The 21,179-nt window shown below is 42.7% G+C and overlaps 1 protein-coding gene across 3 annotated transcripts in view; it reads left to right on the forward strand.

Annotated features, from left to right (window-relative positions):
• LAMA4 (laminin subunit alpha 4) overlaps positions 1–21,179 on the forward strand; it is a 182,329-nt gene that overhangs the window by 31,192 nt on the left and 129,958 nt on the right. Inside the window, exons 1-2 of one of the 3 annotated variants that reach the window (XM_082633278.1) lie at positions 8,765–8,923; positions 9,025–9,371. In XM_082633278.1, coding sequence (XP_082489404.1) covers positions 9,177–9,371 — 195 coding nt within the window. In that variant the 5' untranslated portion in view covers positions 8,765–8,923; positions 9,025–9,176. Of the gene's footprint in view, positions 1–8,764; positions 8,924–9,024; positions 9,372–21,179 lie in introns of those variants that run through there. The other 2 variants (XM_082633280.1, XM_082633279.1) reach the window with 2 other exon arrangements.

Raw genomic sequence — 21,179 nt, forward strand, 5'->3', positions numbered from 1 at the left:
AATAGAGGGACTTCGTTGGTGGTCCAGTGGTAAAGAATCTGCCTTCCAATGCAGGGGACGCCAGTTCGATCCCTTGCCAGGTAACTAAGGTCCTACATGCCACCAGGCAACTAAGCCTGCGTGCCACAACTAATAAGCTCATGTGCCTCAACTAGAGAGTCTGCGTGCCACAAACTACAGAGCCAGTGGGCTCTGGAACCCATGTGCCACAACTACAGAGCCCAGGTGCCCTGGAGCCTGCATGCCACAACTAGAGAGAAGCCCTCGTGCCGCAATGAAAGATCCCACATGCTGCAACTAAGACCAAATGTGGCCATAAATAAACAAACAAATAAACAAACAAATAAATAAATAAAATGACATCCCAATAGAGAAATGTGGCTGTACTTAAAGGTGAGAACCTATGTTGATGGGTCACTTTATTAGTAAGAAACTACACGAACTACAATCCCAAATATCATAATTGTTTGTTTTTACATATCCTTCTTTAATTATTAAAAAGAAAAGAGGTTTTGGGAGCTGATTTAATATGAAAGATTATCTTTTTATTAAATAAAGGAAATATGTACTTAGCTTGAGATAAATATAATTTAAGACAGTGTGGGACTTTCGAGAAAGCAAATGGGGACTAAAAAAGGAGAAGAAGAAAAGAAAGAAAGAGAGAGGAAGGGAGAAAACCATTAGTGGCCATTTGGAAGTAGTCAAAATAGTCAAAGTAAACCCAGGGCCAGTAATTAATCAACTTTACTTAAGGATGATGCATATGATGGATAGAAGCTATCTCAAGGAATTATTGTCAAGCAACACCTTCCACTGGCTTGGCAAACTCATGATGGTGTGTGCTGGCTGAGAAACACAAGTTTCAAACATTGCTTTCTTTCTGGCCTATCCATTCCCTCCAAGGATAGGTGGTGAGGGGCAGGGGCAGGGGGCTGACTCTATTCAAGCTAAAACTCACCTCAGTTTCAAGGAAATATTGGTTTTACAAATCGAGATGTCTGTGATGCAACCAGATTGGCCCAAGGATGGGGAGTTGTGTTTGGGGGACACAGTGACAGTTCATAAACATTATTCTATTTGTCAGCTGAGGCCTAGACTGCTATTGCAACAGTCTCCCAACTGGTCCCCCAGGCTCTAGTCTCTCCACTTCAGTGCTCTCTCCACATGGTTATTTGAGTAACCCCTCTGTGAGCCTCTCACTCTCTTCTAGTAGTAAACTAGTAATCAGCTCCATACCTATCCATACCATATTATCTCCCATTATTTACCCAGAAAAAACTCCTCACAATGACTCAACCAGTCTGCCCTTGTCTGAATGTGCATGTATTTTCACTCTCCTATTCCTGTGTCTATGCTGTTCCACTTGCATAACATTCCCTTCTCCATGCCCTTCCCCCACCAGTCTTTCCATATCTAATTCCTATACCTGTGTGGAGATTCAGCTCAAATCTATAATACCTTCTTTTCTTATTGAGCTCAAAGGGGTCCCTTCCTGCTTAAAGCAATGGATTTATGCCCATCTTGACCACCTGATGTTACCCACATGCTACAAACCTCCCTTACTAGACTGTAAGGTCATCCCATAGTATTATCCTCAGTATTACACACAGTGCTTTGTAGATCCCAAGTAAAAAGATAGTTTGTGCCTGATGCATTATGTATTATGAATTTATAATGTTTTAAAAACAAGTATTTAAAAAAAGGAAGGAATACAGTGTAAGAATCCAATCTAAGAAGCATCTCAAAAAAAACTTGTCCAAAACTAAACTCTTCATCATCTCCATTGCCAACTTGCACCTCCAATTTTCCTTCCCATGTTAGTAATGGCAAATCAATCATTTAAGTCTGTTCAGGCCAAACAACATGGACTTCAGCTTTGAGTCCTTTCTCACTCTCATTCTTCATATCCAGCAAATGTCATTGGTTCTACATTCAAAATAAATCCAGAATTTGAAGGCTTCTCACATCTATTGCTAACATTGTGGACCAAGCCATCGTCATCTCTCACCTGTATTATTGCAAGAGCCTCTGGATAGTCTCCCTACTTCTTCCCTCATCTCTTTCCCTAAAGTCTATTTCCCACATGGCAGACAAAATAAGTCAAATCATATCACTTGTGTGCAAAGAATATCCAAATACTTCCCATCTCACTCAGGACAGAAGCCAGAGTTGTTACAATGATCTCAAAGGTCCTACATAACCCACCCCAGTGGCCCCCTGCCTTTCTGACACTGTCTCCAACTACTCTTTACCTCCATCACTTCATTCTAGCCTCTTCCTCAACAAGGCCAGCACCTTCCCCCTCTGCAGCCTTCACTCTCTATCCCACAGCAACTTCATTTTTCTCCATAGCACTTACCATTTGACAGAATGTATTCCATGCATACATATTTCTCTTGCTTGTTTATTCTTTCTTCTACCCGTGCCTCAGTTAGAATGTAAACTTCATGAAGGCAGAAATTTTTATCTGATTTCTCCTTTGCTCTTTCCCAGAGCCTATAAAAGTGCCAATGGCAAAGTAGAAACTCAGAAAATATTTGTTGAATGAATGGGTGATGAATAAATCTTATTTAGAGTGTTAAATATTCAGGGTCTGTAGACCACCTAAGGGATGTGGTGGACAGTGACTTGAGAATCTTTCTTTTAAAGGTCAGAATCTGTACAGTTGAACTTTTAGAATCGGATCAGTTTCTCACTTGTTAGAGGAGCAGTAACTGTACTTCAACTCCAAACTATAAGGCACCGTGCAAATATAAGGCATTGTTATGGTTATGTGCTCCCTATTCTGAAATATTGTTTCCAAAGTCAGTTGATTTCCCAAAGTGAGCATGTCCAGTATGCGTTTTCTAGAGGATAATGCAAGGGATGCAGAGCTAGACTGTGGAGCTTCTGATTAGCATCTTACAGCCTGGTCTGCAGCTGCTCACACAAAGCAGGTTAGAACATATTTTAGCCCCCCGCCCTGCTTATATGCCCACCATGGTGACAGCAAGCCTTCTCTTAAAGAACCTTCTCCTCCTTTTGTGGTGCTGGGGGTGGGGTGTGTGCAAGGACACAAAAAGCCCATTTTTCAGACCTCCTCTTTTGAATGTTGCCCAATTCTCCTTAATTGTATCATTTCATTACCAAGTCCTAGGTGCTCCTATTTACTACCGATCTCATCACTGAGTTAACGGATGCTGATGCCTCTGTACTCAGTTGATTACATTACCACAGAGCATCCATCACTTCCCTTTAGCCTGATGAAGTAATTATTCCAGCAGACCTAAAGGAAGGTCACAGCTGAGGCAGTTGATAATCCTCATTAGGACCATTCTCTCTCACCTGTTGGTTTCACCCTTTCTCCATCAGGATGAACGACTTGGATCAGAATATCCTCATTTCTGTTATCATTCCTAAATGCTCTCTGAGCCCCCTCTTCACCGGTACAGTCCCTGCCCTTGGAGCTGACAGAGCCAGTGTGAGAAGAAAGGGCTTCCCAACCTCCTACTGGCCCCTCAGCACTGCCCTTATCCACACTAGCCAATCCTCCCAAAATGCCAATCCGAACACTGTGAGCTATTCACAGTAACACTGGAGTTACAGTGGCATGGAGAAAAAGTTCAAAATATTATATACAGTTTGATTCATTTCTGCAAGAAAAAAGGAGATGGAATCTGTAAAATGGACATATATTAAAATATATTTTACATGTACAAAAATATATGTATTTATAATAGAATACATAAAATATAAAAATAGATGGAATCCGTTAACATAGACGTAGCAAAAGCCTGAAGGTATTTACACCCAAACATTTTCAGTGTTGTCAGTCATTGCCCCAGAGTGGTATGATTCCTGGTGCCCCTCACTTCCTTCTTGTGTGATAGCTGTAATTTCCTATTTTACTGTAATTATTATATTTGGTACTTTTTAAATTCTTTAAATGAAAATATGAGCATGTCGTTCCTGGGCTTAAATTTTTTCACTTAAAAAAAAGGGCTTCCCTGGTGGCGCAGTGGCTGAGAGTCTGCCTGCCGATGCAGGGGACACGGGTTCGTGCCCCGGTCCGGGAAGATCCCACATGCCGTGGAGTGGCTGGGCCCGTGAACCATGGCCGCTGAGCCTGCGCGTCCGGAGCCTGTGCTCCAAAATGGGAGAGGCCACGGCAGTGAGAGGCCCGCGTACCACAAAAAAAAAAAAAAACCGATCACAATTTTATGATGAGATTGGTCAGAGAAGCAAGCATGAGCTCTCCCCTACCACAAGGTCTCCAGCTGACCGTCAAGTGGCAGGAAGTTAAGGTGGGAGATGGGGTCTTCTTCTGCTTGCACTCTTCTCTGGCCACACGTCTCCGAAAGGTTCTGGTGGCAGTTCAGGCCACCTGAGGAGGAGCAACAGCGAGAGTGCTGGGAGAGGATGGAGCTTTTAAAAGTGGTTCTTCCCTGTAGATAAAATACCACATTGTACCCTTCAAAACTGGTTAAGAGGGTAGGTCTCCTGTTGTGTTCTCACCACAATGAAATTAAAAAATTTTTTTTATTTTTAAAAAAGTTGTTCTTCCTCCCAGTAGTTTTCTCAGGCTTTTGATCAGGACGTGAGTAGGACTGTGAACAGCTCCCCAGCCTTCAGATCTGCATTCTTGGAGGATCCCTATGTGGCCGTGGCCATGAGAGACCAGTAGGAGGCGGGGAAGCTGTTTCTTCTCACCGGGCTCCGTCTCACAGCCCTGAAGGCCATGACTATGTGCTGTGAAGAGGGAGGCTCAAAGAGCCTTTGGAAATCCCACGGCCTTCTCACCCTCCTGTGGCATCGGGGCTGTGGCACATCTGTCCCTCTGCACATACAGTTCTTCCCCCTGGACCACCATTCTTCCCCTCCTCCCCTCAGTTAAGACAACACAGTTTCCCCCTTCTGGAGCCTTCTCCCACACTCCCTAGCCGAGCTGCAGTAAAGGGCTTGTTCTAGATACTTAGTTACCAGCATGTCTGGACTTCTGCTTTCAATTCATGTTTAATCACTTTGCACTGCTTACAGGGTCTACTCATGGTCTGTCCCACCAGACTCTGAACTCCTTGAGAGTCAGGATCATGTTTTTATTATTTTACCTTCAGCATCTCACATGCCATACTGAAGTGTTCAGTAAATACTGATTAAATAAATGCATAAGTGAATTAATGAATAAATTAATTAAATAAATACTGGATGGATGGATGGAAAGGATGCAGGTGGCACATGCTAAAAGCCAGGTGAGGCTGTGACAAGTGTCATCGTCAGGAGACAAAGCATAGGGAGCACATACTACCCAAACCCTGAACAAAAGCCTGAACAAACTGATGGGCAAAGAACCACTTTTAAAAGACGTATCCTCTTCCAGCATTCTCGCTGTTGCTCTTCCTCAGGTGGCCTGAACTCCCACCAGAGTCATTCACAGAGGAGACTCATGGCCAGAGAGGAGAGGAGTGTGAACAGAAAAAGAGACGCCATCTCCCTCCTTACTTTCCTGCCACTTGATTATCAGTTAGACACCTCATGGCAGGGATAGCGCATCTTGCTTCTCTGACCAATCTCATCATAAAATTGTCACTAGTACACAGTCCCCACAACAATCCCCTGTCTAATTATGTCCAAGATTAGCACTTAAAAATCCTAAATAGCATCTGACGCGACTTTCTATTTGCAGAAGGGCACATGGGATACATTAACAACACCCTTGCCAGATCCTTGGACACTGTGGACAGGCCCAACAACCAAGTGCTGAAGGGAGTGGGCAGCCTTGATGTGTTGATAACTGCAACAGGGGACTCAGAAGAGAATTCCAGAACCCTCTGTTGATAAAGCCTCCAAACCACCAGATCTGCTGCTGCCAGAACTAAAAATAGCTTGGTCTGGTGGGGAAAGCATTGGTCTGGGAGTCAGAAGGCATGGGGCCCTCACCCTGCAGTAACCGGCCTAGTGTCCTTGCCATTTAACCTCTTAGCCTGTCATAATGCCATGCTCTCTTCTGTGCATTGGGAATGATGGAGCAGTGCCCCTTCCATCATGGGGTAGGTGGGGGTCCCAAAGGAGAGAGTGGACATGAAAGTACTTGCTGAATGCCTGGAGAGGGAGAGAAGGAGGGTCATGATAAGAAAGCAGCCATACTGGAGACACTCCGCAGTTGTAGTGTTAGCAGGAATAAAATCCTCCCACACTCAGGCCTTTGATGGTCTTGGGGTGGCCCTTTGGTGATGATTACCTTTGTTCTAGTGCCTTCCAACTTGCTATAAAATAGTCAGCCAGTCTCCCTCCTCACCTGACTGCTCTGTCACTCTAAAGTGCCTCATTCATGGTTAATACAAGGAAGTCCCAAGTAGCAGCCAGAAATGTGAATGGCTATTCTCAGCAAATAGGAGGTTACCCAAGTCACAGGATTAATAAACATGCTTATTTTTTTTCTTTAAAAATAATGATTCTGTGCTTTTCTAAGACTGTAAAATACAGTTAGTTAAATAGTAACTATTGAGCAGTTGGCTATATGCCAGGCTGTGTTAATGCTTTATTCACATTATTTCATTTACTACTCATGAAAGAGGCATCATTATCCCATTTTACAGAGGAGGAAACTGACACCTAGATAGACTAAGTTCTTCCAGAACCACTAAACAGACTTAGGATTTGCAGCCTATTTTATTTCATACAAACCCGTGCTTCTTGTGTATATTGCTGTTTTGCCTCAAAAATAATAATACTATCTGCAGAAAGATGAGGAGGAAGAGTTAGAAACATATATTTAATCAAAAAGTTCATAGGTCTTGAATAAATGCACTCCTACCCCCACTGCTCAGGCCTCTTATAGAACCTGACACTGCCTGGCAAGCAGGGAAAAGAGGCGCTGGGTCAAATAAAAAGTGTGCGATTAATTGACATTTAACGAAGAACAGGACATAATCCATCAGGAAGCAAATGTGAACAACTTTTGTGTACTGATGAGGTCTATATCTGAAGTCAGAATATAATATGTACCTAAATCATTATTGTTATTATTAATTATTACTTAAAGTTTTTTAATAGTGAGAGTAGGACAGGATATTTGAGCATCATTTTTTCCTCTTCAGAGTCTGGCCATCTTGTCTCCCAATGTAAGTCTCTTGAAGAACCAACCAAACCAAACATATATTTTTAAGTTCTTTTACTTAGTTTAGGGGGTTAACCAGTTTATGTGGAAGAAGATGATCATAATTTAGCTTAATGGTTCACTGCAATACTATTTTTATATATTGAATTGAAAACATTACAGATGCTTTGGGAAATATGAAAACTTTTTGCTTCTTCCAGCTTTGGCACTTTTGTATTATACCAATTTGTTGTTGAAAACACCAATGACCTTAGCATCAGATTTACCTGTTTTAGTAGTACTTTTACCACATACCCATTACCAAATGTGTATAACAACACCTATCTCATTACAGTGAAGAGGGAAATGAGATAATTTATGCAAACCTTTTGGCACCTAGAAGGTACTCAAAAAATTGGAATTTTTGTGATTTTTTTAGTGCAATCTCTTCTATCTCTGAATTTGTGGCCTTTATTTTGTGAGTTTCAGTGTGGTGTAAATGTGCAAGATAGTTTTGGAATCAGTGAGGAGTGGGGCCAGCTTTCTAGCAGCTGTGTGACTTGGGCAAATGTCTTAGTCTCTCAGAACCTCCCTTTTTAATTCTATAAAAAGGAAATAATAGTCCTATTTTGCAAAAATGCTATGAGGCTTGCTAATAACACATGCAAAGTAGCTGGCATATTGTAGGTGCAAAATAAATGGCTGCTTTGTTTATCCTTAGATAAAACGATTTTTGTCCTATAAATAGAGCTAATGATTAGACTTTATTGAAATGCTTAGTTGCATGATTGTGAGTGATTTCAAACACCTAGAAACTTAAGTGTTATTCTATGGTTGTCTCACTTAATCCTTTTTAAAACATGTTTGGGTCTTGTGGGAATGTTTAAAGCTCCTTATGAAGCCAATGAATGCAAAGGTATCTATCAGCTGTAGTGGCCACTGACCCATCCACATGGGTACCCCACATAATTGTAGCTCAACTTCACCCCGAAGCCTTGGAAAGGTTACATGACAGACAGATGTAGTAGGCATGAGATTACAGGCCAAGAGGAAGAGGTCGGAGCTGTGGGCAGTATATTTGACAGGCTCATACACTGCAAGCCTTGTTCCGGGCCCCTTACAAAGCACCTCTTTAGGACGAAAACAAGATGTTCTTTGTAAATAAAAGTTCATGCATTTGAGTAATGAAGTCATTTTCCAGTGCTGCAGTGAAAGATATTCTTCTCCCAAGCCCTCTGGGTGAGGACTGTCAGGGGGAAGAGGGTGGCCAGCCAGTCTCCAGGGAAGGTATGAGCACAAAGAGCGCAGCAGCCTGTCTCTAGAAAATGAGAAACGCGGCCCAAGAAAGTGGGTGCCCTCCCCCTCTGCCATCTGAGAGCATCCGCCTCCGGCTCCAGCCCAGGAATCCCTTTTCCACCCACTTTACTGCAAACTATCAGGACCACATAAAAGATGTACATAAATATAGATAAGACATCCGGCACCTTGGCTAAATAAAATAAATAAGAGATGTGAGGAAGCAATCACAAAAGCTGAATATTCATCTGGGGCCCTTGGAGGGGCTCCAAACTGAGAGGGGAGGGGAGGCCGCCAGGAAAGGCCCGGCCACGGTGTCTGAAAGACCAGCTTGGAGGGGGAGGGCCTGGAAGTGAAGGTAAAAAGGGAGTGGTGAAAATGGGTGTGGGAAGGAAGCCAGGACAGCGCAGCACTCAATCCCAACCGCCAGGGACAGGAGGTGGCCGGCGCTCGCGGGGTTCGTCCCAAACACATCCGCCTCTTGATGCTGAGCTTTAAGCTCCATCCATCTGTACATTCTTCAGCCAGAGCCTCTGGGGAGAGAGAGAGAAAGTGAGAGAAACGGAGGGGGAAGACAGAAAGAGGAGAGAGAGAGAGAAGCGGGGGTGGGGCAGGCTCTGGCTTACTCTCTCACTCTTCCTTTTTCTACTAAGTTGCTCTCTGGGCTGCCTTGAGTTCCCACATCTGGATACTGCAGACGCACGGAAGGTAAAATAAGCGAGGCACCGCTGCACCACAGGGGGGACCGGCGAGGACCAACAGTGGCCGAGGCCCTGGAAGAGCCCTGTCGGATGTCAGCGGAGAGATGGCTTTGAGCTCAGCCTGGTACGCAGTCCTGCCCCTGTGGCTCCTCTGGGGCGCCGCCTGCTCCCGCGCCGCGTCTGGGGACGAGAGCGCTTTTCCTTTTGACATTGAAGGGAGCTCAGCGGTCGGCCAACTAGACCTGCCTGAGACCATCGAGGCCCGCGTGGCTCCCGGAAGCCTGCCGCCTGCTGCCAAGGTACAGTGCCCCTGCCATTGTCACCCTGCTGGGGCACCTGTGCCCCGTGTTGTGTGTGTCACACTTGTGTCCCCCTCTCCCTCCCCCTTTCCCTTCCCCACCCACCTTATGAGTTTCACCTGGACGGGTCAGTTCAGAAACTTGAAATAAAGAGTTTTACTTTGTACGTTGGATTTGGACTTGGTGATTTGAGAGCTGAGGCTTTGGAACACATCCCTGTTCAAGCTGGTAAAAGGGCATGTGTCCTGCATACTCTGAGTTAGCAGGCTAGACTCTCAGCTGGGGCTGCAGTAGCACGTCTGTGACTTTCCGCCGCTTGTTATGTCCCAGTAGAGTCATTTTTGACAAGCCACACCACTTAACGTGTGTGCCCTGTCACTGGCTTCCTGCTCCTCTGTGATGTTAGGACAGTGAGAACAATACTGCAGGCCTAATCTTTTTGTCACAAATTAAACAGAAGGTCCTCTGCAACAGGGGAGGGTGAAGAGTGGGTGAGGGCACTAAAGAAGCTGTTAGGAAACTGCAGAGCAGATACTGCAAATAGACACAAGCCATTATATTCCAGAAACAAGAAGTCATGATGAAAGCAAGCCCCATCCCAAATGTAAAAATGATGGAGATATGCTACTGATGATATGCTTATTCAAAGAGCTGCTGTTTGAATCCCTTGCAAAAGCGTTTATGTTAAAAGCATAACCAAAGTGTAGAAACTGGGTAAAGGTGGATGAATCCAGAGTAAGTGATTTAAGAACCCCCTGAGCCGAGACGGACAACAGCATGTCCAGGGCGTGGGAGATGCTAAATAGGAGGAAAATGAAGTCACCTAAGTTCATGGGAAAGGAAAGAGCAGTTGACCTAACAACACACACACACACACACACACACACACACACACACACCCATAGCTATGATTACAGCAACTATAGAACCAGAGCAGTTATGTGGATTGATACATTTCTAATGCCACTGATGCATTTCTAGTGCCATTTCTAAGAGCACTAAAGTCTGGATTATTGCTATTAGTCCTACTAATTGTTAGTATAACCGTAGTTATTAATTAAACTACTGATAAGATAATATACATGAAGATGGTCCTTCTCCAGGAGTGAGCCCTACCCACACCCCAAAATGAGGGGAGGATGGGTAGGGCCAGGGCATACCAACTCCCATTGTGGTGTGAAATGTAATCCCCATGAGAAAGAGGGGCACGCCTTCTGGTCAACTTTGTACTCAGACATGGGGAGAAGCCAGACCAGGAGACCCTCCACATGATGAGAAGGCTTCACTTCTCTACAGGCTTGGAATCAACCCCCCAGGAAGCATTATCTCCACCTGTTGCTTTGAGTGGAAAGTTCCAGAATGAAACGCTTAAGAGTAGGATTGCCAGATAGAATACAGGACACCCAATTAAATTTGAATTTCAGATAAACAACAAATAGATTTTGGTTATGTCTCAAATATTTCATGGGATGTATTTATACTAAAGTTTTTTTCACTGTTTATCTGAAATTCAGTTTATCTGGGCATCCTATCTTTTTACCTGCTAATTCTAAAAAGACAGGCACACATAACTTTTTGTAACTCTCATCTCACAAAAAGTAAGAAAATAATTATTTGATTTTTTAGGGAACCTTAAATTTATTGCTGAAACCCTGAGCAATTGCTTATATACTCATATGTTCAGTGAAATAATACGAAGGCAGCACAGCAGAGGGTTTTAGATTGCAGGCTTTGCAGTCTGATGGTCCCAAGTTCAAATTTCAGCTTGCCTGCTCCTTACCTGGGGCAAACTACAGATGCCCAACTTACAGATAAAGAAACTGAGACTTAGATAACTTATTGATGTCTACCTCATATTTCATACAGTTACTGTGATGAAATTAGATAAAATACATAGAGGACTTAATACAGTGACTAACATGTATAAATGCTTTATACATCCTACGTGTTGTCTTTATTATTATTATAAAAAATACATGGCTACTTAGATTAAAAGAAACCCTTATTTGGGAATATTTCTCGGAACTTTATTTTTATGGTGCTAGTTTACTTAATATTGCTTGTCTGTATCCTTCCAATCAAAAAGAATGTCATGTAGTGTGCTAAATTTGTAATACTGTCAGAGGCTAATAGGTTCAGAATGCCCGTTGAGGCTTCTGGTTTAGGGAAACAGAAAGAATCTATTAGTCATTCTGGAGGGTCATATGATGTAGAAAGGGTGGGATTGGGGTAATTATGTTCCCACCGCATAGTTTCACATAATGCCCTCCAGTCAGCCTGCAGTCCCACAGCGATCCCAACGCCCCACCATTCGGGTTTCCCATGCTTTTTATAGCCAGTAAGGAGACCTGAAAGCAAATACATTCTGGACATTTAATAACATGGTACAACCACTCCACTGAATTGGTTCAGGAGGTTATATTTCATCTGTAGAGAAAAAGAGAACATGGACTCATACAAGACATTATTTGCAGGCGTTTGGAGAGGTGGATGGAAGGATATTCTAAAAATACATTCATTTTATTTGAATTGGATATATATATATAAATGGTTATTCCTCAATTCTCCTTCAAAGGGAAGAAAGAAAACTAGTAAAGCAAGCGTGGAGCAGTGGGAGGTGCTAGGCTGACGGCCTTCCTAAGGCTCTCCCACGCCCCTCCAGAGCAGGACTGGCATCCTCTCCACCCTCAGCACAGACTAGGGCACACTGGTGCACAGTGTGGGTTAGGAGAACAAATACATTCAACATGCACTGAATAAAAGGATGGGAAGCATGGGCTGACCAAGAAGGAAGGCCCCTCCTTCCCTTCTAAAATAAGCACAAGCTCCTCCAGGATGCAGAGAATTTGAAAACAGGAGCACCATGGGTAACTCTGTGCTAGTTGGTAGGATTTTCCTACTATCTGCTTTTTTACAAGCAGATAATTTACTGAGTCCATTATTTCTGAGTATATGGTGAGAACAATGATTCTCAGCAGGTGGGGGTGGGCAAAGGGGAAACTAGGTAGTGTCAAAAAGTGTATTTAGGGGCTTCCCTTGTGGCGCAGTGGTTGAGAGTCTTGCCTGCCGATGCAGGGGACACGGGTTCGTGCCCCAGTCGGGGAAGATCCCACATGCCGCGGAGCGGCTGGGCCCCGTGAGCCATGGCCGCTGAGCCTGCGCGTCCGGAGCCTGTGCTCCGCGACGAAAAAAAAAAAGTGTATTTAGCATTCTAATATTCTACATTTAAGAAAAAGAAAGTCTTAATTTTATCATACACATTATAGCAAGTGAAACTAGGCAAAAGTCTTCTTGGCCAATATGGAGATGCAGAAGAATGGGAGGGGATGCAGGGATGGAGATGGGAACAGTCTCCCAGGAGAGGGTATCAGAGTGTCCTTAGGAAGAGTGACATTCTTGTCTATCAAAAAGAAGCAGGAGGGCCTCCCTGGTGGCGCAGTGGTTGAGAGTCCGCCTGCCGATGCAGGGGATACGGGTTCGTGCCCGGTCTGGGAGGATCCCATATGCCGCGGAGCGGCTGGGCCCGTGAGCCATGGCCGCTGAGCCTGCGCGTCCGGAGCCTGTGCTCCGCAACGGGAGAGGCCACAACAGTGAGAGGCCCGCGTACCGAAAGAAAAAAAAAAAAAAAAAAAAAAAAAAGAAGCAGGAGTTAAACAAGGTCAAGAACACAGGTTAGAGGTTTATTAAAAGAAACCCTTAGTTGGGAATATTTCTCAGAACTTTATTTTATGGTGCTACTTTACTTAATATTGCCATATCTCTGTTGTCTATATCCTTCGTGGCTGGAAAGAAGCCACCCAGAGACTCAGAGAGGAGTGGGTACTTTGCTGGAAGGGCAAAGCAGGAGGTGGTGGAAGGAGACGCTGCTGTTACCGCCTTTGGTAGATTATTGAGAAAATAAGGGAAATAATTGACAATACTGAGCAAACTTCCCTGAGAGGGGAAACCAGGAGTTTATCGCCTGATAACCTGACTGGATTTTGCAGTTGCTTTTCTTAGCTTCCCTCCAAGAAGATTTGTGCCCCATGAACCACAAATGTACCTCACGCTAGACAAACTTGCTTGCTAAAAAAAAAAAAAAAAAAAAAAAAAAAAGGCAATATGAACTAGACTAATTTTGAGGGACTTTTCTTCTAGACTCCCTTCATGGTTGATCTGTGATCCCGGGCTCCAACACATAGTTAGGTGCCCTGCCACTAAAGGATTGTAGTATGTTTATTAAAAGACAGCTCAGATCCCTTTCACTATCTGCTTTCCGTTGCCTTATCTTGCTCCCTTACTTTGAGAAAGGCTTTGTAGAACAACATCAAGACTTCCAGTCACTGGCCTGGGCCATCATTCTATACCGCTGTTCAACAGAGCAGTTGGTAATTTAACACCCACACCCCACCCCCAGCCTGGCATGCAGTCATTATTTCACTCACTTAATACCATCCAAAGAGCAGGTTTGGAGACCTACCATGTACAGAGTAATAAAGCAGGCGCCAGGGAGGACAGAAAGAAGGCAGAGTCACATCCCTACCCTCAAGGAGTAAGCAATCTAAGACAGAAAAATATACACGTAGCCACTATATAAAGCAGAATGAATTTATGTTCTGTAAGAGTGGCTATCAGCTAAGTGCCATGGGGCTAATGTGGAAAAAGTATTACTCCTGGGCTAGGCCAGTAGGGCACAGACACTTACTCACCAAACACCAAGAAAGTTCCTGGGAAACATTATTTTAGAAGGACTGGAATACAGTAACGGTAATAATAATAATAGCGTGGCTTATCGATGACACTCATTGAGTATTTACCACGTGCCAGACACTGGTCTAAGCACTTTCCATGAGTTATTTCCTTTAACCCTCATAACAGTTCAGTGGGATTGGCGTAGTTATTATCTCATTTTGCAAACGTGGAAACTGAGGCACAGAGCATTTGCCCAGGCAACCTGCCTGGTAAGTGGCCCAGCTAGGAAGGAGTTTATGAAAGTAATTCAACTGTGCAAGAATATCTAGAAAAATGTGGTGAGGTAAATATAACTATCTGTAGGAACAATTTTAGTCAAAGTTTGGGAATTTCTTAAAGTGAAGATATATAAAATACCATTCAAAGACCATTTATGCAGTGCTTGCTAGATGAGTAGCATAAATTACATGGCCTATCTTACAGAATTTATTATAAAACCACTGGAAAACAGGGAATTCCATTTGCTGTAATTCCAGAGTTCTCAGATTTAACCAGAAGAAATGTTTTTTTTAATTGTGGTAAAATATACACAAAATGTATTATTTTAACCATTTTTAAGTGACATTAGGTAATTCACCATTCATCATCATCCATCGCCATCCATCACCATCACTACCATCCATCTCCAAAACTTTCATCTTCCCAAACTCAAATTCAAAACACATTAAACAATAATTCCTGTTAGCCTTTTCCCCAGGCCCTGGCAACCACCATTCTACTCTCCATTTCTATGAATCTGACTACTCTAGGTATCTCATATAAGTGGAATCTACAGTATTTGTCATTTTGTGCCTGGCTTATTGCACTTAACATAATATGTTCAAGGTTCATCTATGTTGTAGCATTTGCCCAAATTTCATTCCTTTTTAAGGCTGAATAATATTCTATTGTATGTATATATCACATTTTATTTGTCCATTTGCCTGTTGATGGACACTGAGTTATTTCTACCTTTTGGCTACCGTGAATAGTGCTGCTATGAACATTGGTCTACAATTATCCATTTGAGTCCCTGCTTTCAGTCCTTTTGAGTATACACCTAGAAGTGGAATTGCTGATCCTATGGAACAGAGACAGTTTTAAAACTCAGATTTTTATGGAGGCCGAGTAAAAAATAACTGGGCAGGGAAAGGAACACATCCTGTGAGTGGTGGGGCCCAAGCAACAGCAGAGGAAGGGATGCGTCTTCCAGAGGGCACCCACCTCTCTGTGTTGCCAGGCCTTCTGTTTTTTTACAAGACAGAATCTGGATTCTTAAGTGAAATTGCTGACTCAGTTTTTTTAATGCCCTGTGGGAAGCACATCTGAGGACTGTTTATTTGCAGCCTCTGCTTTACGACATTTGAAATTCACCTTTCATCAAAGGCACAATGTGGGCATCTAGCCAGACAGATGTGCTATGAATCCAGCTCCCCTACTTTCTAGCTGTTTGACTTTAGGCAAATTAGTTCATTTTTCAGAGGCTCCGTCTGTTTGATTTTAAAATGAATACAAATGTATTTTCTTTGCAAGATATTTGTGAAATTTAAGTGAAATCGTGTGTATAAGCTGCCTAACTCAAAGTCTGCCCTCATTCTCTCTTCTCTCCCTCCCTCCTCACCCTTTTTCTTCCATTATCTGTTTTTATCTACCTGCGAGTTCAGATTTGTAGTATCAGTCTATTTTCATCTAAATTTTTACTTATTCTGTAAATTTGATTACTTTCAACTTTTGCTTACAAATTTGCTGATTATCCAACATTGGACAAGAAGGAGACTAGTTTAACTATTAAAATAATTGTATCCCTATTGGTTCTTTAAACATAACCTTTCCCCAGAAATAGGATAATCTGAGCACTTAAGAGAAATGAATGAGTTTTCCCAAATACTCAAAAAACTAAACAAAAAACCTAGCATATGTGCTATGACAAGGACTATAACCTTTTTTTTTTCCCTTTCACAATTAAATTCTAAAATCTGACTTGTCATAGATTCTTGAAGCATGTAATGCCAAAAACACTCCTCTCCTTTAGGGTTTTTCCTTGCTCAAAGTAACCACATAAATATAATGATGGCCAGACATAGTTATTAGACATTTGATTGGTTAGAAACCATTAAAATCAGATTGCCAGTACATGCTTTGAGTTCCAAAACTTAGCATTTCCAAACAATTACTTTCGTGTTTTCTAAAGCAAATAATCTGCTACTTGACTGAGATATAGTGACCACATAGAAGAATATTTAAATATCTACTCCAGCATTTGCCAAAAAGCTGCATTCTTTTTTCAATTGCTTTTCTTTTTGCTCCTAGTGTGGTAAAGTTAAATTCTGGGAAATGGTTTACTAAAGGGAAGTTTAACCACAGATGTTTGTAATTCCAACTTAAGTTTCCCATCAAAGTCTTAATGAAATTCAGCTGCCAAGCAGTCCGCTCTGAATCTGAGTCTTTTTATCATGAGAAACTTGGGGAAAACAGCACTCTGAGGCTGACTGGTAGTGGGAAACTGTCCATATTCAAGCCCAAATTCTCTACATGAAGGAAAAAGAAAATACACGAAGAAACAAATTCTCTTAAAAAAAAAAAGGAGTGGGGGGTGGTCAAATGTTTTAAGTAACATGTAATATGGCCCTCTTTTCACTTCCAGGAATTTCTTAGTTTGTGTGTTGTGTTTTGTTGGAGGCTAGAGATCTAGTGTTTACCTAAATGGAGTAAAGTATCAACATTTATGACTCCATGAGAACCAATGAGTTGGAGAAATCCCATATCATTAACAGCTGCATTAGCCCAAGCCCCTTGGAGACTAGAGCAGTGATCCATGCTGCATACTACAGCTAAAAGGATGCTTGAGCACAGTGCAGATTCTGTATATTAATATTTATTTTGAAATTATGCCCTCCATTACATGGAGTGGCATGATTACTTTAAAGGAAATCGAGATGTCTAGAGATCAAAGATGTCTTCACTAAAACTCACCTTGGACGTGACTGTTACATGCAACACTGTTGTCTGTTTACAAAGTGAACTGCAGCATGGCACACTGCACTGAGCAGCTCTGTAAAGCCAAACTTCGACCCAAAGGAATGCATAATATAGACACAAGCAGAAGGCAAGATAAATGTCTAAAAAGCCTTGTACCGTGGGATGCCAGGGCTGTAGAACCATCTAGAATCACTGCAAGAGCCAGAGCACAAATTCAGGGTTTAAAATCATGGCTGGCTGCTTCTTCCACACAGAATTATTCCACAGTGCCTTTCAAGGTTCACAGCTACAGTGTGTATGTTTCCCTTTGATGATCAGTGATATAATTTGACAAGCTGAGTGTGCCCTAAGTGTAACCTCTCTTCCTGTTGATATGCCATGAGTCCTAGGAGCAGCAGAGCAGTTCTGTCATCTGTGATTCTGTTAATCCCCAGGTCACAGGTGAGGTGCTAACTGCCTGTTATTTGGAGACTGAACTGAGTCTGAATGCCTGGAGATGGGCCAGTGTTTCTTTGTGGTGCATGAATAACTGCCTCATTCTATATTGTTCCCTTGGAATTGCTGTCTGTCGTGATCAATGCCAGCAGACATCCTGAAATTCCTCTCATCAGAGACAAGCCCTGAAGCCTCTATTGCAGCACAGAATTCAGCATAGAGGAGACGTGTTTGAATGCGGAGCCAGTGGGTGGTTATTATTGGATGTATAACTCTATTGGACCTTGCACTGGGAACCATAAAATCAAAGGGATCATAGGATGTTAGATCTAGAAAGAGAGTTTAGAGATTCAAACCCTCTCATTTCGTAGGTAAGGAAGCTGGGTCTCAGAGGGGTTGGGGTGCTTCACTCAAGGACACAAAGCTCATTAGCAGCAGTGCTAGGAACTATGTCTTCTGACTTCCAGCCTTATTTTCTTTCAAATTATTTCAATCAACTGAATCATCCTTAGCTTTAGAACTGGGGATCATTAAGTAAAGTATATATTTTTTAATAAAAAATATATATGCATACACACAGATATATATATATATACATATACACACAGATATATCTTTAAGAGAAGAATTGTTTACTTCTAATATACTATCACTTTACTCTTCATTGTTTCTAGTTAACCTTAAGTTGAATTATCAGTAGGAGAGTCTCCCAGAATTGAGTGGAGTGGGAAAAGCACTGAACCGTGAGTCTGGAACTAACTATTCTTGTTCTTGGCCATGCCACTAACAGCCAGATTACCCTTACCAGTTAAAGGAACCTGGGTAAGTCCCTTTACCTCCTGGGACAGCTTGAAAAGAACAAAACAAAATCAAGGTTACTTCAAGCAACCAAGTTCTATAATTGGCTAATAAATAGATCAAATTGTAAACTACTTAAAGGGAAGCTGATCTAAGGAACAGAATCACTCAGAGTCACAGCTGCTGTCCTAGTTAGAACCCCAAGATTTAGTATCCAGAACCTGAGGGAAACACAGGGTCCTGATCTGGTTAAGAGGTTTGGGTGGGGATGGTTTAAGAGTCCTTTTTCCTGCTTCCTTCAGGGGCAGAGCTCAGGATGGTTTGCAGGACAGAGCGCTGGCCCAGCCACGGACATGAGCCTTTCCAAGATGACACGCCCAGGAGGTTTCCCAGCCAGCACCCGGTGCAGACACCTAAGTGTGTCCAATGAATATTAATGGTCTCCCATGCCAGGGTTCCTGCTGCCATCTGCCCTCTCCAAACCCTTCAGGGTGACCCTAAGCATGAAGCTCCACATGGAAAAACAAGAAGGATGATAATGGACGAAGATAAGGGACATGGGGACTTGTGTCCCTGAGTCTTCTAACACTTAAGTGACATGTGACAGAGGGTCCAGAGAGGAGAATGTCTTTTCACTCTGCACAAAAGGAAGGAAGAGCCAGTGAGGGATTATTAATTCATTATAAACATCAACTGAAACCACTGCATTATAGTAGACACAATAATGCCACCAACTAAGCCTTCATGACAAGGTAAAGAGGAAGCTTAATTTGATAGCCTGCTCTAGATTGAGCAGAATGCAACATTTGGAAGCAAATGTTTTAAAGGACCTTTCTGGAAGTCAGAATCGCCAGTGTCTGAGGGAGCCTGCCCTGGGGGTGTGAATGACTGTGGGGAGGAGGGGTCGAAATCGTGGAGACTCCAAATGTGGCCCAAGGACAGCGGCATCAGCAGCACATGGACCCGTACTGGGAATGCAGACTCCCAGGTCCCACTCCGGAATCAGAATCTGCATTTTCACCAGATGCCCAGGTTGTTCACATGCACATTAAAGTATGAGAAGCACTAGTCTCTAAAATGCAGCTGGGCTTAGATTTTAATGGACTTCAGGAAATTGAGAATCCAGAAAAGGGAAGCGTTTTTGACATAATTATAGAGAGGCCTAAAAAGTAGAACCAAATCATGGCTGCATGAGGCTAGTGAGAGAGCTCATAGGCCCACTGGGGTACCAGCCCCCAGCCTCGAAAGGTGCACTTTAGAATAAAAATCAAGCTTCAGAGAAAACTGCTGCTTCAAGACATCTGGAGGAGCTGAGAAGGTAACATCACTTCCTGAAACCCTGGCCCGCACGCAGCAGGTGTTCAGGAAGGGAATTTAAAGAAAGACGTGAATAATAATAATATTTTTAATGTTCATTAAAATGCTTAGAGGATATCAAACAGACAAAAAAGACAGACATGAAATGATAAGGAAGGTTTCCTACTCCCAGCACACACAGCCTAGAAACAGGACCACTGGAGATCTGTGTCCTGGAGGGGAAGGGAGCAGAGACGGGAAGAATTTACTCATGGAACCTTCTTGGAAACAGGGCATTGCCAGACTCTTAGGAAATAGTGGGATTATAACGTCTCTCTTGCCAACAAGGGAGGCTTTCTAATTCAGGATAATGTGTCTTCGGGGAGTGAGGAGTGTGGTCTCTGGCCTAAACTAGAAAGAAACTTGATAAGAGATATGGAAGAGCTCGTGCCCCGGAATGAGAATTGCCGAGGCTAGCCCTCAAAATGGAACCTCTCTAGAGGGACTGAGGTTTGCAGGAAAGTGCTCTTGAGACAGGGTCTCGGCCTCCTCCTGCATCAGCAGAGCCATCTCCATTCTCCTGGCCCATTCCAGGTCTCCTTGATGCAGCCACAGCCCCGAGAGGGCCCCTTGTTATTCTGTAACAGCCTTACAGGACAGCTGTCATCCTTTTGCTTTTAATGCCTAAGCACCTGCTTAGCACTGGCTGTGTCCTAGGCATTGTTTGAGGTGCTCTAAGTGTATTATTAGTTTTGCTCATAACGTAGTGAGGAAGGCACTGCTATTAGCACTATTCTACACTTGAGGAAACTGAGTCATCTAGACGTTGAGTCATTTCCCCAAGATCACAGTTTAGGGAATCTGGCTCCGAGCTCTTAATCTCTGCCCTGTAAATGACCCTCTAATGTCTGTTTCTAAATCTCAGAGTGTCTTACAATAGCTCAGCTAACAAGGGTCCCCAGTATCATCCAGGAATGCCAGAGTGGTCTTAGAAGCTGATGAGTCTATTTAAAGAACATTTAAATTAGTGGTATGTTTATACTTTCACTTGTTTTTCAAGTTCTAGAGGAAACTCACTCTATCATCTCAATAACAATAGGAGGTTCTTCTTTAGGCATAATAGGAATAAAGATTGACATAATATCTGAATGTGTATGTATTTATGTATCTCCAAATATGCTAAGCATTAGTCATTTCAGTGGAATCCTGAGTTTACACTAGGGACCTACAACTTAAAAGAACTTGATAGAAGGCTAAAGAAAGAATTTGAACTGTAGTAAAAGCAGGATATCAGGGGAAATGATTAGACAAAGTACGTCAATCATAGGAAAACTGAATGAAGTCTTAGAAACTATTTATCTTTAAAATTTTTTCTTTATAAAGGAAAATATGGAAAGAAATGGAGTTTGCCAACTGAAAGGATTCAAGTCAGACCTAAAAGACACATAAGCTGTTAACTTCTTTCCTAGAAATTTTCAAGCACTATATAAAACAACATGTCTGAAATAAGTGAGTTATTCATTCAGCTCACAGTGATTAAGAGCTGAGAGGAACCAGGCAAGGCATCAGTGACTCCGTCTGGAACAAACC

The sequence above is a fragment of the Mesoplodon mirus genome, assembly GCF_964341445.2.
Source record: "Mesoplodon mirus genome assembly, chromosome: 10".
Lineage (NCBI taxonomy): Eukaryota > Metazoa > Chordata > Mammalia > Artiodactyla > Ziphiidae > Mesoplodon > Mesoplodon mirus.